This window comes from Phycodurus eques, chromosome 5 (assembly GCF_024500275.1).
Source record: "Phycodurus eques isolate BA_2022a chromosome 5, UOR_Pequ_1.1, whole genome shotgun sequence".
In the NCBI taxonomy this organism is placed as follows: Eukaryota; Metazoa; Chordata; class Actinopteri; order Syngnathiformes; family Syngnathidae; genus Phycodurus; species Phycodurus eques.
This window is the reverse complement of record NC_084529.1, coordinates 26,804,572-26,819,130: the sequence shown is the minus strand read 5'-3', so window position 1 is coordinate 26,819,130 and position 14,559 is coordinate 26,804,572. Positions and strand designations below refer to the sequence as shown.

Sequence of the window (14,559 nt, the reverse complement as noted above, 5' to 3'; positions counted from 1 at the left end):
TTCGTACTGCAACTTATGGTAGAACTTTTTTTGGTAATGTTAAGGTGATTGCCCCTAACGTAACTTTTAAAAATGTGACAAATTTTTCCTGATAAACATTACATGGTTTTTCCGTATATTTTGTACTTTATTCTAATTGGATTACAACTTTAAAAAAAATATATTATTTCATTTTCATCCTATTACAGCATATTCATATAATACATATACCTATATATATGTGTGTGTTTGTGGGGGGGGGGTTGTGTGTGTGCATGTGTTTATACACATTCTTGTAAAAAATTCTAACTTCATTCCACAATCAGCAGCTTTTTGTGTATAATGTTAGGACTTTACTCCAGTAGCTTGACAACTTTTTTCAATAATACAGTGACCTTTCACCATAATCTTTTTCTTAATTTTATGACATCTTCCCATAAAATTACACCTTTTTCTGTCATATGACTTCTGCATTTTCATATTAACACTAGAATGCCCAAAGCCCAGACATTTGGCTCGAATTGGTCCGCCCGGCCCCTCTGCGTAGCGTGACGCGCACACGGCAAAAATAGTTGCTGCGCGTAGAATGCCGCGGAGATCATCTCTCGTGATTGGTCCGTTTTAGTCACATGCTGTGATGATGTAATCAGCGTTCCTCCCGGTTCCACATAGCACCTACGCCGCCGCCTTCTCAATCGATTTTGCAGCATAACTAAACGTATCATCTGATCATCTAGGTCCATTTGTTCTAGCAGACACTGTTCCACGGTCGCCATTGTTGTTGCTTTGTTCCTTGTTACGGAAAGGAAAGGAAAAACGGCTACCGGAATGGAAACTCCACCCTGTGGCGTCCGAGCAAATACCAGCGGACTGTAAGCTTACACAACACTGCATACACTTCTGTTTGATACATCCCAGTACAGATACAGACCTTGACCTTTTTAGAAACATATAATTTATCGTTACTGACGTATCCCTGCGAATAGCCAACACGTTCATTAGTAAAGTTATTGAAAATGGAGCTCACTCTGTCTCTGAGTGCCACAATCTCGGGGCACGGTGAGAGCGTCGGACTGAATTTCCGAACGTACCCTGTGTTTATATTTTGTGCGTTTGTTGTGTCCGTGCGACCAAGTGTAATGTAACTATGTTTATAAGGAGATCTGGGTGTGTATCTGTCATGACATGTATCAAACAAAAAGTATGCAGTGTTGTGTTAGCGTGCAGCCAGTCATATCTATCAAAATCAGTGTGTTGTAATGTAACAAGAGAGAGGTAGCGGTTTAGAACTAGTGGACAATCGTTTCTCACAGCATTGTGTTCAATTTATTTTCTTATTTTGTTGTTTTCACCAGGATTTTCACTGTTTATTTATATAACACACTTACAATGTCCACAGTCGCACAAAGTGCTGCATGGTTATAAAAAAAGAAAAAAGTATGTATGTATAACATACACATACCATTCATATACACACAAGAAAAATATAAAAACGTACCGCAATAAAAAAACTTCAAAATAAATGAAATAAAACCATATTGAAAAATCAAAATTTCAATGGCAGTTTTCCACAAGCCCACTTGAATATGGACTACGGAAGAAATAGGAGGGAGGCCTGCTGACTGTTTCGCCATTATTTTGTGGAAAATAATCATCATTTTGCCTATGCCCCTCCTTGATCCGTCACCTTATCGTAGTGGAGGGGTTTGTGTGTTCCAATGATCCTAGGAGCTAAGTTGTCTGGGGCTTTATGCCTCTGGCAGGGTCACCCATGACAAACAGGTCCTAGGTGAGGGACCAGACAAAGCACGGTTCAAAGACCCCTTATGATGGTCACCGGGGCCCCCCTCTGGAGCCAGGCCTGGAGGTGGGGCTCGGAGGAGAGAGCCTGGTGGCCGGGCCTGCGCCCATGTGGCCCGGTCGGGCACAGCCCGAAAGGGTAACGTGGGTCCCCCTTCCCATGGGGTCAGCTCCTGTGGGAGAGGCCATAGGGGTCGGGTGCAGTGGGAGCTGGGCGGTGGCCGAAGGCAGGGACCTTGGCGATCCGATCCCCGGCTACAGAAGCTGGCTCTAGGGACGTAGAACGTCACCTCTCTGGCAGGGAAGGAGCCCGAGCTGGTGTTTGAGGTCGAGAAGTTCCGACTAGATATAGTCGGACTCGCCTCCACACACAGCTTGGGCTCTGGTACCAGTCCTCTTGAGAGGGGTTGGACTCTCTTCCACTCTGGAGTTGCCCACGGTGAGAGGCGCAGAGCAGGTGTGGGTATACTTATTGCCCCCCGGCTCGGGAACTGTACGTTGGGGTTCACCCCGGTGGATAAGAGGGTAGCCTCCCTCCGCTTTCGGGTGTTGTTTGTGCCTATGCACCAAACAGCAGTTCAGAGTACCCACCCTTTTTAGAGTCCTTCGAGGGGGTGCTGGAGAGTCGTTCTGCAGGGGGACTTCAATGCTCACATGGGCAATGACAGTGAGACCTGGAAGGGCGTGATTGGGAGGAACGGCCCCCCCGATCAGAACCCAAGCGGTGTTCTGTTATTGGACTTCTGTGCTCATCACGGATTGTCCATAACGAACACCATGTTCAAGGATAAGCATGTCCACCCGTGCACTTGGCACCAGGACACCCTAGGTCGCAGTTTGATGATAGACTTTGTGGTCGTGTCATCGGACTTGCGGCCGCATGTCTTGGACACTCGGGTGAAGAGAGGGACGGAGCTGTCAACTGATCACCACCTGGTGGTGAGTTGGTTCCGATGGTGGGGGAAGATGCCGGTCTGACCTGGCAGGCCCAAATGTATTGTGAGGGTCTGCTGGGAACTTTTGGCAGAATCCCCTGTCAGAAGGAGTTTCAATTCCCACCTCCGACAGAACTTTGCTCATGTTCTGGGGGAGGCGGGGGACATCGAGTCTGAGTGGACCATGTTCCGCGCCTCCATTGCTGAGGCGGCCGACCGGAACTGTGGCCGTAAGGTGGTTGGTGCCTGTCGTGGCGGCAATCCCCAAACCCGTTGGTGGACACCAATGGTGAGGGATGCCGTCAAGCTGAAGAAGGAGTCCTATCGGGCTTTTTTCGGCCTGTGGGACTCCTGAGGCAGCTGATGAGTACCAGCTGGTCAAGCGGAATACAACTTTGGTGGTCGCTGAAGCAAAACCCGGGTACAGGAGGAGTTCGGTGAGGCCATGGAGAAAGACTTCCGGATGTTTTCGAGGAAATTCTGGCCCACCATCCGGCGTCTCAGGAGAGGAAAGCAGCGCACCACCAACACTTTGTATAGTGGGGATGGGGCGCTGCTCACCTCCACCGTGGACATTGTGAGTCGGTGGGGAGAATACTTCGAAAACCTCCTCAATTCCACCGACACGCCTTCCCATGAAGAAGCAGAGTCTGGGTTCTCTGAGGCGGGCTCTCCTATCTCTGGGGTTGAGGTCACCGAGGTGGTTAAAAAGCTCCTCGGTTGCAAGGCTCCGGGGGTGGATGAGATTCGCCCCGAGTTCCTAAAGGCTCTGGATGTTGTGGGGCTGTCCTGATTGACACGCCTTTGCAACATCACGTGGGCATCGGGGACAGTGCCTCTGAATTGGCAGACTGGGGTGGTGGTCCCCCTTTTTAAGAAGGGGGACCGGAGGGTGTGTTCCAACTACAGGGGGATCACACTCCTCAGCCTCCCCAGTAAGGTCTATTCAGGGGTGCTGGAGAGGAAGGTCCGTCAGGAAGTCGAATCTCAGATTCAGGAGGAGCAGTGTGATTTTCGTCCTGGCCGTGAAACAGTGGACCACCTCTACACCCTCGGCAGGGTCCTCGAGGGTGCCTGGGAGTTCGCCCAACCAGTCTACATGTGTTTTGTGGACTTGTGTCCCTCGGGGAGTCCTGTGGGGGGGTGCTTCGGGAGTATGGGGTACCGACCCCCCTGTTACGGGCTGTTCGGTCCCTGTACGACTGGAGTCAGTTTTTGGTCCGCATATCCGGCAGTAAGTGGCTGGGGAGAGGGAAGTCTGGGCGTCCCTGCTAAAGCTACTGCCCCCGCGACCAGACCTCGGATAAGCGGTAGAAAATGGATGGATGGATGGATGGATGGATGGATGGACGGATGGACGGATGGATCTTGCCTATGCTATTTTCAACATCACACAAGGTGGTGTTGACCAAAACCTTTGATAGACCTTTCTTTTTTTCAAGCTGAGCATTCTTGTGGACGACCACATTCCGATGTCCCTGTTAGACAATCAGCGTGTCACGTCTGTGTACCGCTAATCTGGCAAAAATGGCCACATTTACAAAAGAAAGGGGGCCAATTATAGGCCGTTGAGTTGTTAATTTTAAAACCCCGAGCCTTTGGGCTGTCCTCGAGGCATTGCAGCAGGAGTAAGAAAACCCTGGCTTTTCTAGTGTAAACCTTTTTGTTTGGTAAAGGTGTAACTTTATTGTCGACATTATATAGCCTTTTCTATCATAACTGTTTTCCAAATAATTTGATTTTATTCTGAGGAAATTCCAACTATGACTTTATCCTTGTAACATTACATCTTTTTAAGCATTTAAAAAAAAAAAATAATAAATAAAGTACAAACTGCTGTCCATGAGAGTTGCAAGTTTAGAATCTTACTTTGAGGATACACAGTTGACAAAGAACATCTGGATTTTTACTGTGCATTGTTCCTATAGCAGCCACCAAGCCTCAACATAATAAGTGCAGTACAGTAATTAGTTGGACAAAGGCTTTGGCATTTGTTACTTCAAAAGAAATCCGCTTGACTGCCTTATAATCTGCCTTTCCATTTGTTTAACGCTCAGTTGTGTTTTAACATTCACATTGTCTGTTTCTTGTTGCCTTTCCACAGAAGCATAATATTCCCAAAGACTACAAAATTCCTGTACATTACGTTCCAAAAGAAGAGGTAAGACCTTTTTTTTTTCCCCTCAGTGAAACCATTTGGTGACTTGAAAGTTCTCGGACAGCTTTGTGTCAAATGTTGGCACGTGTGATGCAAACGTTGCCAAAAGGCAGAAAAATTCACATGACATGAAAAGGATACCACAAAAAAAGGTTGAAATGCAACAAGAATAGTTCAGAAAAAAGTTGGAATGTTAGGAGAATAGTCGTATCATGATAAAATTCTAATGTTTTGAGAATAAAAAAATATAAATTCACAAAAGAGTAATTAAAAAAAAAAAAAGAGGTAGCTGGCGTTAGGCTCCAGCAGCCCGCGACCCCAGTGAGGATAAGCGGTAAAGAAAATGGATGGATGGATGGCTAGCTACGAGAATAAAGACATACAGTATTACTACATTAATATGATGTCATGTTGGGAGAATAAAGTCATGATGTTATGTTAAAAAGTTGTAATGTTACAAGAATATAGAAATAATATTCTGAAATCTTATAATGTTATGAGAATAAAGTCATGGTATTTTTAAAGAGTTCCCAAATGTTACAAGAATAAGGAAACTAAGTAATATTACTGTGAAAAGTTTTATTTTTATGGGAATAAAGTCATAATATTAAGGGAAAAAGGGAAAAAGTTATGAGTAAAACTTGCAATTTTAAGACAATATTGTTGTAATATAAAAAAATGTAATGTTAAAATGTTTTTAATTGTGATGTTATGAAACAAAAGTAATAATTTTTCAGTTTTAATTTTACAGGAATAGACGTAATATTCAGAAGAGAGAATTGAGAGAATAAAAAGCTACAACTTCAAGACAAAAAGGTGTAATGTTATGACAATAAAAATAATTATGTAAGTTATGATATGAAAATAAAGTCAGAATATTAAGAAAAAAAAGTTGTAATGTTATGAGTGAAGAGTCATAATACTAGGGTTGAAAAGATGTAATGTTATAAGAGGAACATACTAATATTAAGAAAAACAATTTAGCCAAAAAATCATATGTAATATAATACATTATGTAACATTAATAAATCAAGTCATAATATTAAACAAAAATGTAATGTTTTGAGAACAAAGTTGCAATTGACGTATAAAATATTGTAATATTACAAGCTCAAAGTTGTAATATTCTACTTTTTTATGTATAAAATGTTGCAATGGTAGGAGCTCGAAGTCTTAATATCACGTTGAAAAGTTGTAATATGAACCAAGCACTAATATTAGAAAAACATTTGTACTGTTACGACAAAAGGAAATCATAATATTACACTGAAAATGTTTCATAATAAGAGAATAATCTGAATATATTAACAGAAATGTTGTAATGTCATGAGAACAAAGTTGGAATACTACCTTAAAAAGTGGAATAAAAAGTTGTAATGTGTAAACTATAATATTACATTGGGAAGTTTTAAAGTCACGACAACAAAGTCGTAATAAAAAGTCAAGGAGTAATAGCCAAAAATGTTGTCATGTTATACAAAGTTTTAATATTATGTGAAAATGTTCCATGCATGTTTTGACATTTGTTGATTTGTGTGTGTGTGCGCGTGTGTGTGCGTTGTCAGGGTGGGATGTGCTGGGTCAAGCTCAACGTCTTCTACCTGGAGGAGAGTTTACAAGACTTAGCGCACAAGTTTGGCAACATTTCGTCCAACAGAAAAGACATTAGCATATTTATACAAATGCTCCAAGAGCTACGGCTCAACATGGGCTCCGTGGTGAGAACTGGTCATTCAAATCTATTTATTCTGATTTGTTTTATTCTATTTTTGTATATACTGTGTGTATTTAACTATTTGTATTATAGTTCAAGGCTCCAGCACTCCCGCGACCCTTGTGAGGATAAGCGGCTCAGAAAATGGATGGATGGATGGATGGATATTGTAGTTCATTAAATGTCGTTTAATTGATGTATTGTAAATAATGAAGCAAAAAAAATACTGGGAAAATAACTTTGTGAATACATTTACCTGCAAAATTTATTTGATAAATAACTGATTAATTCATTAATTGAAATGATAAAAGAAAACAAATATTAAAATAAACAACTGCATACATACACATTTAACAGTTAAATACAATAGAGAATATTTGTAAAATAAACCATTTTCAAAATATATTTAAACAAATTATTTTAATGAATAATGGGTTAAGTTAATTATAATTACATTAATTATATCCATCCATCCATTTTCCGGTCGCTTATCCTCACTAGGGACACGGATGTGCTGGAGCCTATCCCAGGAAAGAAAAAATGAGAATAAATTATTATTATTAATAATAATTATTATTATTAATAATAATTATTATATATATATAATATATATTATATATACTTATTATAATTATAGTGTTCTCATTAAATTATTGGTTAATTCTTTTGTTATGATCATATAAAATGATATTAGTGAATAAAGAATTTGATAGCATATCGTTTAGCATATTTATTTTTTAACTGGTTAATTAATTCTAATTAAATGATTTGTTAATGACATTAAAAATCAACGTATTATTTTATTGTCAAAATAAACTATTTTACCGACCTTAAAATGTTTTCTTTTTTTTCCTTTTTATTAAATATTGGTTACAAAGACTGTAATTATAAATATTCCAATTAATACATTTTTGTATTAAATTTAACTTTTTATTTTTTATTTATTTATTTTTACATACAGTATTTTTGCGTAGCTATTTTTACTATTTTCAACATTTTATAATTTGTTGAGTCAAATTTCATTATACATAATATACAAAAAAATAAAATGAGAATGGACAATTATTTTATTATTAAAATAAAAATTCAATTTAGTAAATGTAATGCATTTAAAAAATGTATAGATTTTACATGCACATTTTAACTTTCTTTTTTTTAATTCATCTACAAATGACCTCCCCCAAGTGTCATAACAAAAAAAAAGTCAAATGTAAAAAAAATGTGAGTTTTTTTGTTTTTTGTTTTTTGCTTGAGCAGGAAGCTGTCATGTACGACTTTGAGTGCCACTTCCACGAGGAGCGGTGGCCCACGGAGCAATACTTTGAGTTTGTGTCCAACTTCCTGGCGAGCGCACAGCACAGAGACGACTCTGACGACTGCGAGCCGCCTCCCTGCCCCACCACGCCCCCCATGCAAACAGAACAATATTTAAAAGGTATGTGCTCGCCTATGCCTGTAGATGCTGATCAAAAAGTACAGTTGTTTTGTTACAATATTGCTTTTTGTCCGTAATAGTACAAAAAAAGAAAAACCTCCTAACATTGCAAAATATTTACAAATTAGTACACCTTTTATTTCATAATATTACACCTTTTTTCTTGTGAAATCTTTTTTTGTGGATTTTTTCCCATAACATAAAATTTTTTATCCTTTTTTAAAATTTTGTTCTGGTAACTTCATTACTTTTTGGGCTTCCGCAGGTGGTGGAGCGAAGTCTCCCGTCTTTACTATTTATTCCGTTCATCTCTCAAGTTCATTCTTTGGGTAAACATTAAAAATATATATATATTGCAATTTTCATTCAATATTACCTATTCATTGTCTAACATTCCAACATTTTTATATTATTTGTACTTTCTTCTTATAATGATGATTTTTGGAATATTGTGACATTTTTCTGTAACATAACGTTTTTGTCATAATATTATGACTTTTCTTTTATAATACTGCACCTTTTTAACATTTTAACATTACAAGTGTTTTCGTAATATTACAACTTTATTAAAATACAACTAAATTGTATTACATTTTTAATTTTTAACATTGTTTTTTTAAATTTTAAAGGTTTTTTTATTAGAATATTTGTTTTATTTTGTCTATTTCCCGTAACATTACAACTTTTTTTTAATACTGCAGCTTTTACAAATCTATTCTCACATTACATTAAGACTTTATTTACATAATGTGAATTGTTTTCTGTAATACAACATTATTCTCATAAGATTAGAATTTTTGCCGGAATATGACTTCATTCTTGTAAACTGGCTGTTTTAAAAAAAAATTCTGTAATATGAAAAAATAATAATAATAATAATTTTATTCTTGTAATGTAAAATTCTTTGTTGTAATATTACAACTTGATTCTCGCGAAGCTACAATGTTTTTCTGCTCTTGCATCTTTATTTCTGTAACATTTATTTTTTCCCGTTATAGTATCACTTTATTCTTGTCACAAAATTATTCGTAACATTACATCTTTTTTTTTGTAATATAACAATTTTTTTTGCAATAGTATGACTTTATTCTAGGAATATTATTAACCTTTTAATAATGCTACGACTTTACTGTTGTAACATTACAACTTTTGGGTGTAATATTGCAACTTTATTATTTTTGTACCACTTTATTCTTGTAACTCCATTTGTACTGGGACTTTTTTCCTGTAAAAATGTCTATCTTCATAATTTCAACTTTATTCTCATAACATGAACAAGAAGCTTTCATACGTTTGCTACTTAATCCCTGTAAAATGACCACTCGTCATGGACTTTTCGACTTTCTTATTTTTTTTTCATATTATGACTGTATCTATAATTTTATGGTCGTCATCTCACTGGTACGCATCTGTCGCGGCCTCACAAACACACACACAAAAATAGCCAGCTAATCCCGAAGCTGCTCACTGATCTGAAATCTGTTGATATTTTCTGTCATTGTCCTCGATTTGACTTTTTGGAGGCATATTTTTCCAGAACATTTTGTGTTGAACTTTGAACGAGTGCTTCTCGGCTGTGTGGGAAAGTTATTTTAAGAAGTGGAACATTGTCTCGGCCAAATAAAATGTTGACGTTTCCCTAGTTAGTCCACACAAGTATTCCTAGCATTGCGGCGTCAAACGCTAACGCGTACAAATGTGTCACAGTCTTCACACCTTCATGGATTCACAGCTGAGGAAATCATCGACTGTCAATACTGTATACACGTACAGTTCTGGAAACACTGCAACACCAGTTTCTCTGATTTTGCTATTGAAAGGTATACGTATGTTGGAGTGAAATGAACATTTTTGTTTTACATCTGTGACTACTGACAGCATAACTGTGACCAAGCTTACAAGTCAATTTTCTCGTGTCTCCAATCACTTCTCCCCATTGAAATTAATTGAAATGTCATTAATCTATTGCAGACCACCCCAAAAAAAAACACCACAGATTTTTGGTTGTGTTGTTAATAAACAAAAGTACCACTATGATTTAAAAAACAAATTAACAATAATAATTGACATTATAAAGAAATAAACTGGTTTTATGAAGTCCAATTTCTGCATACAAGTCAAAAGTCACAACAAGGTGTATGTGTGCTTTTAAGGGGCGTGGCCTAGTGAGTGATGTCAGGATCATGGCCGGTTAGTCTGTTCTATTGCAGCTACTTGTGAGTGTTCTCATTTTGTATTTGTGCCATTGACTATTTGTCCCGTTCAATAAATGGTTGAAAGTGCGAGGGCGACTTTGGCTCCCCTTGCCCACATGCGACGGCATTACAATAAACGTTCACATGTGGCAAGGAGAGCTCCTTTTTTCCCCCCCACTTCCCTCGAGTGACGACATATGTGAAGCCTCCTCATAAATGATCTGGTTTCCCGAGTTTTTTGAGATACTAACCCTCAAGCGACTGACTTTTATTTTTTTTTTGCTTTGACTTGCGATACGAATTCTTCTGTATGGTGGCAGTGAACTCAACTCACTTCACAAAAAGCAGTCGTTAGCAGTTCTTCAATTTGTCAAAAAAGAGGCTTCAAGCTGACTATTGCCACTCCCACTTTAAATACTTCAAACAAAACATAAAACAAAGAGAATTACCGGTAAATGTTGTGTATTTAAAACAATCGCATAGCTTTTCTTTGGGATAACTCTGTAAACAATGCAAAACTCCATAGACGGCTTGTAACCAATAGCATCAGTGTCTCAGTGTTATAACCCTTTAAGCAACGGATATTTGAACACAAACCCATGTAGACAGACAATACTACAATACTCGCAGGCATATATTCCTTATCCTTTGCGAAAAATGACTATTACTGCAGCCTACTGAGTCAGTTGTGAAACTATTTTTCATGTCTCTATGTCTGTGTTATACCGCCTCCAGGTGGCCAAGGAAAGCACACCAGAAGAACCAGCACAATGTCCATTGAATTGAAGGGGAAAAATTGTGGCATTAACTTTTTCAGTTTTTTTACATTCTATTTAACAATGTCATTAATGTATGCTTTTACTGAGTACACTATTATAAAGTGTTATTTTATCTAATCAAAACATACATTACAATTTGTTTTTGTTGTTTTTACGGGGGGCTGAAACAGATTATTGGCATTTCCATTCACTTCAATTGGAAAAAATGATTTGCGATTTAAGTGTTTTGCGTAACGAGCGTGGTCACGGCACCGCTGTGCATATATTTATTTGAAATCTATAAATCTGTTTGTCTTTGCTTGTTTTAGAATTGCTGTCCTCCAGCAATAAAAGCTCAGAGTGTGACGCGCCCACCGACTGCCAAACACGTACGTTTTTTTCAGTCTCTTCTGTTCTTCGCATGTCAAGCTGGTGTGTATGAGTATGTTTGAAGTGTGTGTGTGTGTTTGTGTGTGTGTGCGCGCGCGTGCGTGTGTGCAATTGTTAGTGCGTAGCCGTGAAACTACTCCAGCTGGTCTGTTTGACAGATCTGGTCAGATTTGACATTTGGTCCCATCGCTTTGCTTTGAAGTTCCTCCTTCATGATGGATTTGTTGTCCTGAACCCTTGCGACTCACCATAGCCTGCTCCATTTTATAACCTTTTAACCTGTCATGCGAAGTAAGATAAAGTGAAACTGAATTAACCATACTTGTGTAAAAAGTCAGCAGTTGACTGAGACAGAACAATTACGCTCCGTCACATATAAAAATGTAACAGGAACTGATTTATAAGTCAGGGGAACTGTTATAAAAGCATTTCACGTCCAAATGATCATGAGATCATGTTTGTGAGATTAAGTTAAAGTATTGGTTTTGGACATTGTCGAGCGAAAAAAAAAACATTTTTGGGTGATTTTTTTTCATTTCATGAAAACATACTGGCAAACTGAAAGTGCTTATGAAGATCTTTTATATGACATGAGTCCACGGGGTTAGTCGCAAACTGATTTTCATTCAGTGATTTATCTTCCGTTCCACTCGTCCCCACGAGGGTCTCGGGCTTGCCCGAGCCTATCCCAGCTATATTCGGGCGAGAGGCGGGGTACGCCCTGAACCGGTCGCCAGCCAATCGCAGGGCACATATAAACAAACAATCATTCACACTCACATTCACACCTACGGGCAATTTAGAGTCTTCAATTAACCTACCACGCATGTTTTTGGGATGCGGGAGGAAACCGGAGTACCCGGAGAAAACCCACGCAGGCACTGGGAGAAAATGCAAACTCCACACAGGCGGGGCCGGGATTTGAACCCCGGTCCTCAGAACTGTGAGGCGGATGTGCGAACCAGTCAAACCGCCGCAAACGGATGTTTCCCCTGGTTACTGGTAAACTTTGTTTTTCCTGTACAGGAATCCAGGGTTATGGTTTCAAAGTAGGATTTTAAGACAGGTGTTGGTTTTCAAAGAAGTGTTAAAAGTCAAAGTTAGGGTTAGTTTCAAAGTATGGTTTCAAATCTGGGTAAGGGTTTTCAAGTAAGTGTTTCAAGCCTGGGTTAGGGCTTTAAACAAGGGTTAGGGTTTCAATTTTGGTTTCAAGCCAGGTTTAGTTTAGTGCTAGGGTTTCAAATGAGGATTCTGTTTTCAAAATATGATTTCAAGCCTTGGTTAGGGTTTTAAACAACGGTTAGGCAATCAAATTCTGATTTCAAGTCACGTTTCGGTCTTCAAAGTAGTGTTTCATATATATATATATATATATATATATATATATATATCGTGTTTATGGAAAATGTTCACCTACGTTAACCAATATCAAAAGACATGAAGAGATGCTTGCTCCAGATTTAGCAAAAAGCTCATTTCCATCTGTATTACAATGTATTACGACTTTGTTGATGATGATGATGTTTGGGGTTTGCGTTTGTTGTTGATGTAGCCGCTGATGTCGTGATTGTTTTTGTGTTGTTTGTGGACGGCGTTGTTTATGTTGTTTATTGTGTTGTGTTTTTGTTGTCGTTTTTGTTGTTTATGCTGTTGTTTTCGTTGACGGTGATGACGCCGAAGATGTCGACATGATTGATGTTGATGTTGCTGCTGTTCTTGATGTTGCTTCGCACAGACCAAGGAGCGCGTCTGCTTCCGGAGGTCGTGGAGCGAAGTCTCCTGTCTTTACTCTTTATTCCGTTCCTGGCTCTCATCCTGCTGGTCATCTGGAAGGTGAGTCATGCTTGTCACTTTTTATTTGTTTTATTTTAAATTAGTAGCCGATGGCTTCCCTGGAATTTACTGCGGCAGAGCCAGCAGCCTTCGAACCACTGCAGACATCACGCGGACGTTTTACTGGATTACTGTATTGAAAATGATTTTCCACTCTGCCCTGAGCAGCTCAGATCGCGACGGAACAGCCAAGATTTTCCGCAGACTCCCGGAGAAGGCGTTCTCTTCGCGGGAACAGAAGGGCGCGCATCCCCGCTAGAGCCCCAAATTACAAAAAAGTATGTTTTTTTTTCCTCGTTTGTTAAGAAAACCCCAATCCTTCCCGTCCCATCTGACACTGTTCTTTTCTTTCTTTTCCTTGACCCAGAAACAGGTTGAACATGATTGAAACTGTGTAATGAACCCTACAACTGCTTGAGTTGGTAAGACATTTTTGTCTCTCTATTTGCATTATTTTGTCACATTTGTGTCAGTAGTCTCATTTGAACGTCTGGAATTTTAAGGGGGGAGAGTTACGATAATCTTGTTTTAATTTAATTTGAATTATTGTTTTTATTGCACAACCTGTATGGAATTTATGGTAGTCTCATTTCAAACTGCACATAGAGTAGTCTTATTTTAACCAGTACAACTTTTCAGGGATTTACAGTTGTCCGATTTTTATCTGTGCAGCTGTTTAGAGATATTAGAGATATACGGTAGTTTTGTTTTAAGCAGGGCAGAGACATGAGAGAGAGACATTTATTGAGACATTTATGGTAATGCTGTCTGAAGATGCACAACTTTTGGGAGCGTTATGGTCGTCTCGTTTTAACCAGAACTACTTTTATGGGATTTACACTAGTCTCATTTCAACCTGTACAACTTTCTAGAGATTTATGGTTGTCTTCTTCGAACAAGTGCAACTTTTGATACATTTTCATTCGTCTCCTTATGAACCCGTATTACTTTTAGGTGTTGTTGTAACCAGCAAAACGTTTAGCTATTCACAGTCGTCTTGTTTTAACCTTCAAAAGTTTTGTGGCCATTACAGTAGTCTTGTTTACCCTTCACAACCTTTGGTCGATTTAATGTAGTCTAAAACCTGTAAGCCAATGTAAAGTTTGAAGTGTTTATAGTCATCCTGTTTTAACAATAAACATTTTTAAGGGATTTGAGGTAATCTTGTGTTGTTGTTTTTTTGAGGGGCTTTACGGTAGTTTTGTTCTAACCTGTGCAGGGATTTCCGTTCATCTTGTTTTACTTTTTAACAATAATCTCAATGGAACAAATCTAAATTTGTGGTTCTCCCAATAGTCTTGTTTAAACCTGTGCAATCTTTGTGCGATTTAGGGTAGTCATGTTTTAATTTTCCCAACGTCT

At 38.7% G+C, this 14,559-nt stretch overlaps 1 protein-coding gene across 3 annotated transcripts in view; it reads left to right on the top strand.

Annotated features, from left to right (window-relative positions):
• The window catches only part of kitlga (kit ligand a), a 48,494-nt gene extending 34,873 nt beyond the window's left edge, over positions 1-13,621 (top strand). The window contains exons 3-9 of one of the 3 annotated variants that reach the window (XM_061675887.1): positions 4,819-4,875; positions 6,438-6,590; positions 7,844-8,021; positions 11,304-11,363; positions 13,100-13,197; positions 13,366-13,475; positions 13,565-13,621. In XM_061675887.1, coding sequence (XP_061531871.1) covers positions 4,819-4,875; positions 6,438-6,590; positions 7,844-8,021; positions 11,304-11,363; positions 13,100-13,197; positions 13,366-13,475; positions 13,565-13,595 — 687 coding nt within the window. In that variant the 3' untranslated portion in view covers positions 13,596-13,621. Of the gene's footprint in view, positions 1-4,818; positions 4,876-6,437; positions 6,591-7,843; positions 8,022-11,303; positions 11,364-13,044; positions 13,198-13,365; positions 13,476-13,564 lie in introns of all 3 variants that reach the window. The other 2 variants (XM_061675886.1, XM_061675889.1) reach the window with 2 other exon arrangements.
• Positions 13,622-14,559: the final 938 nt, after the last annotated feature.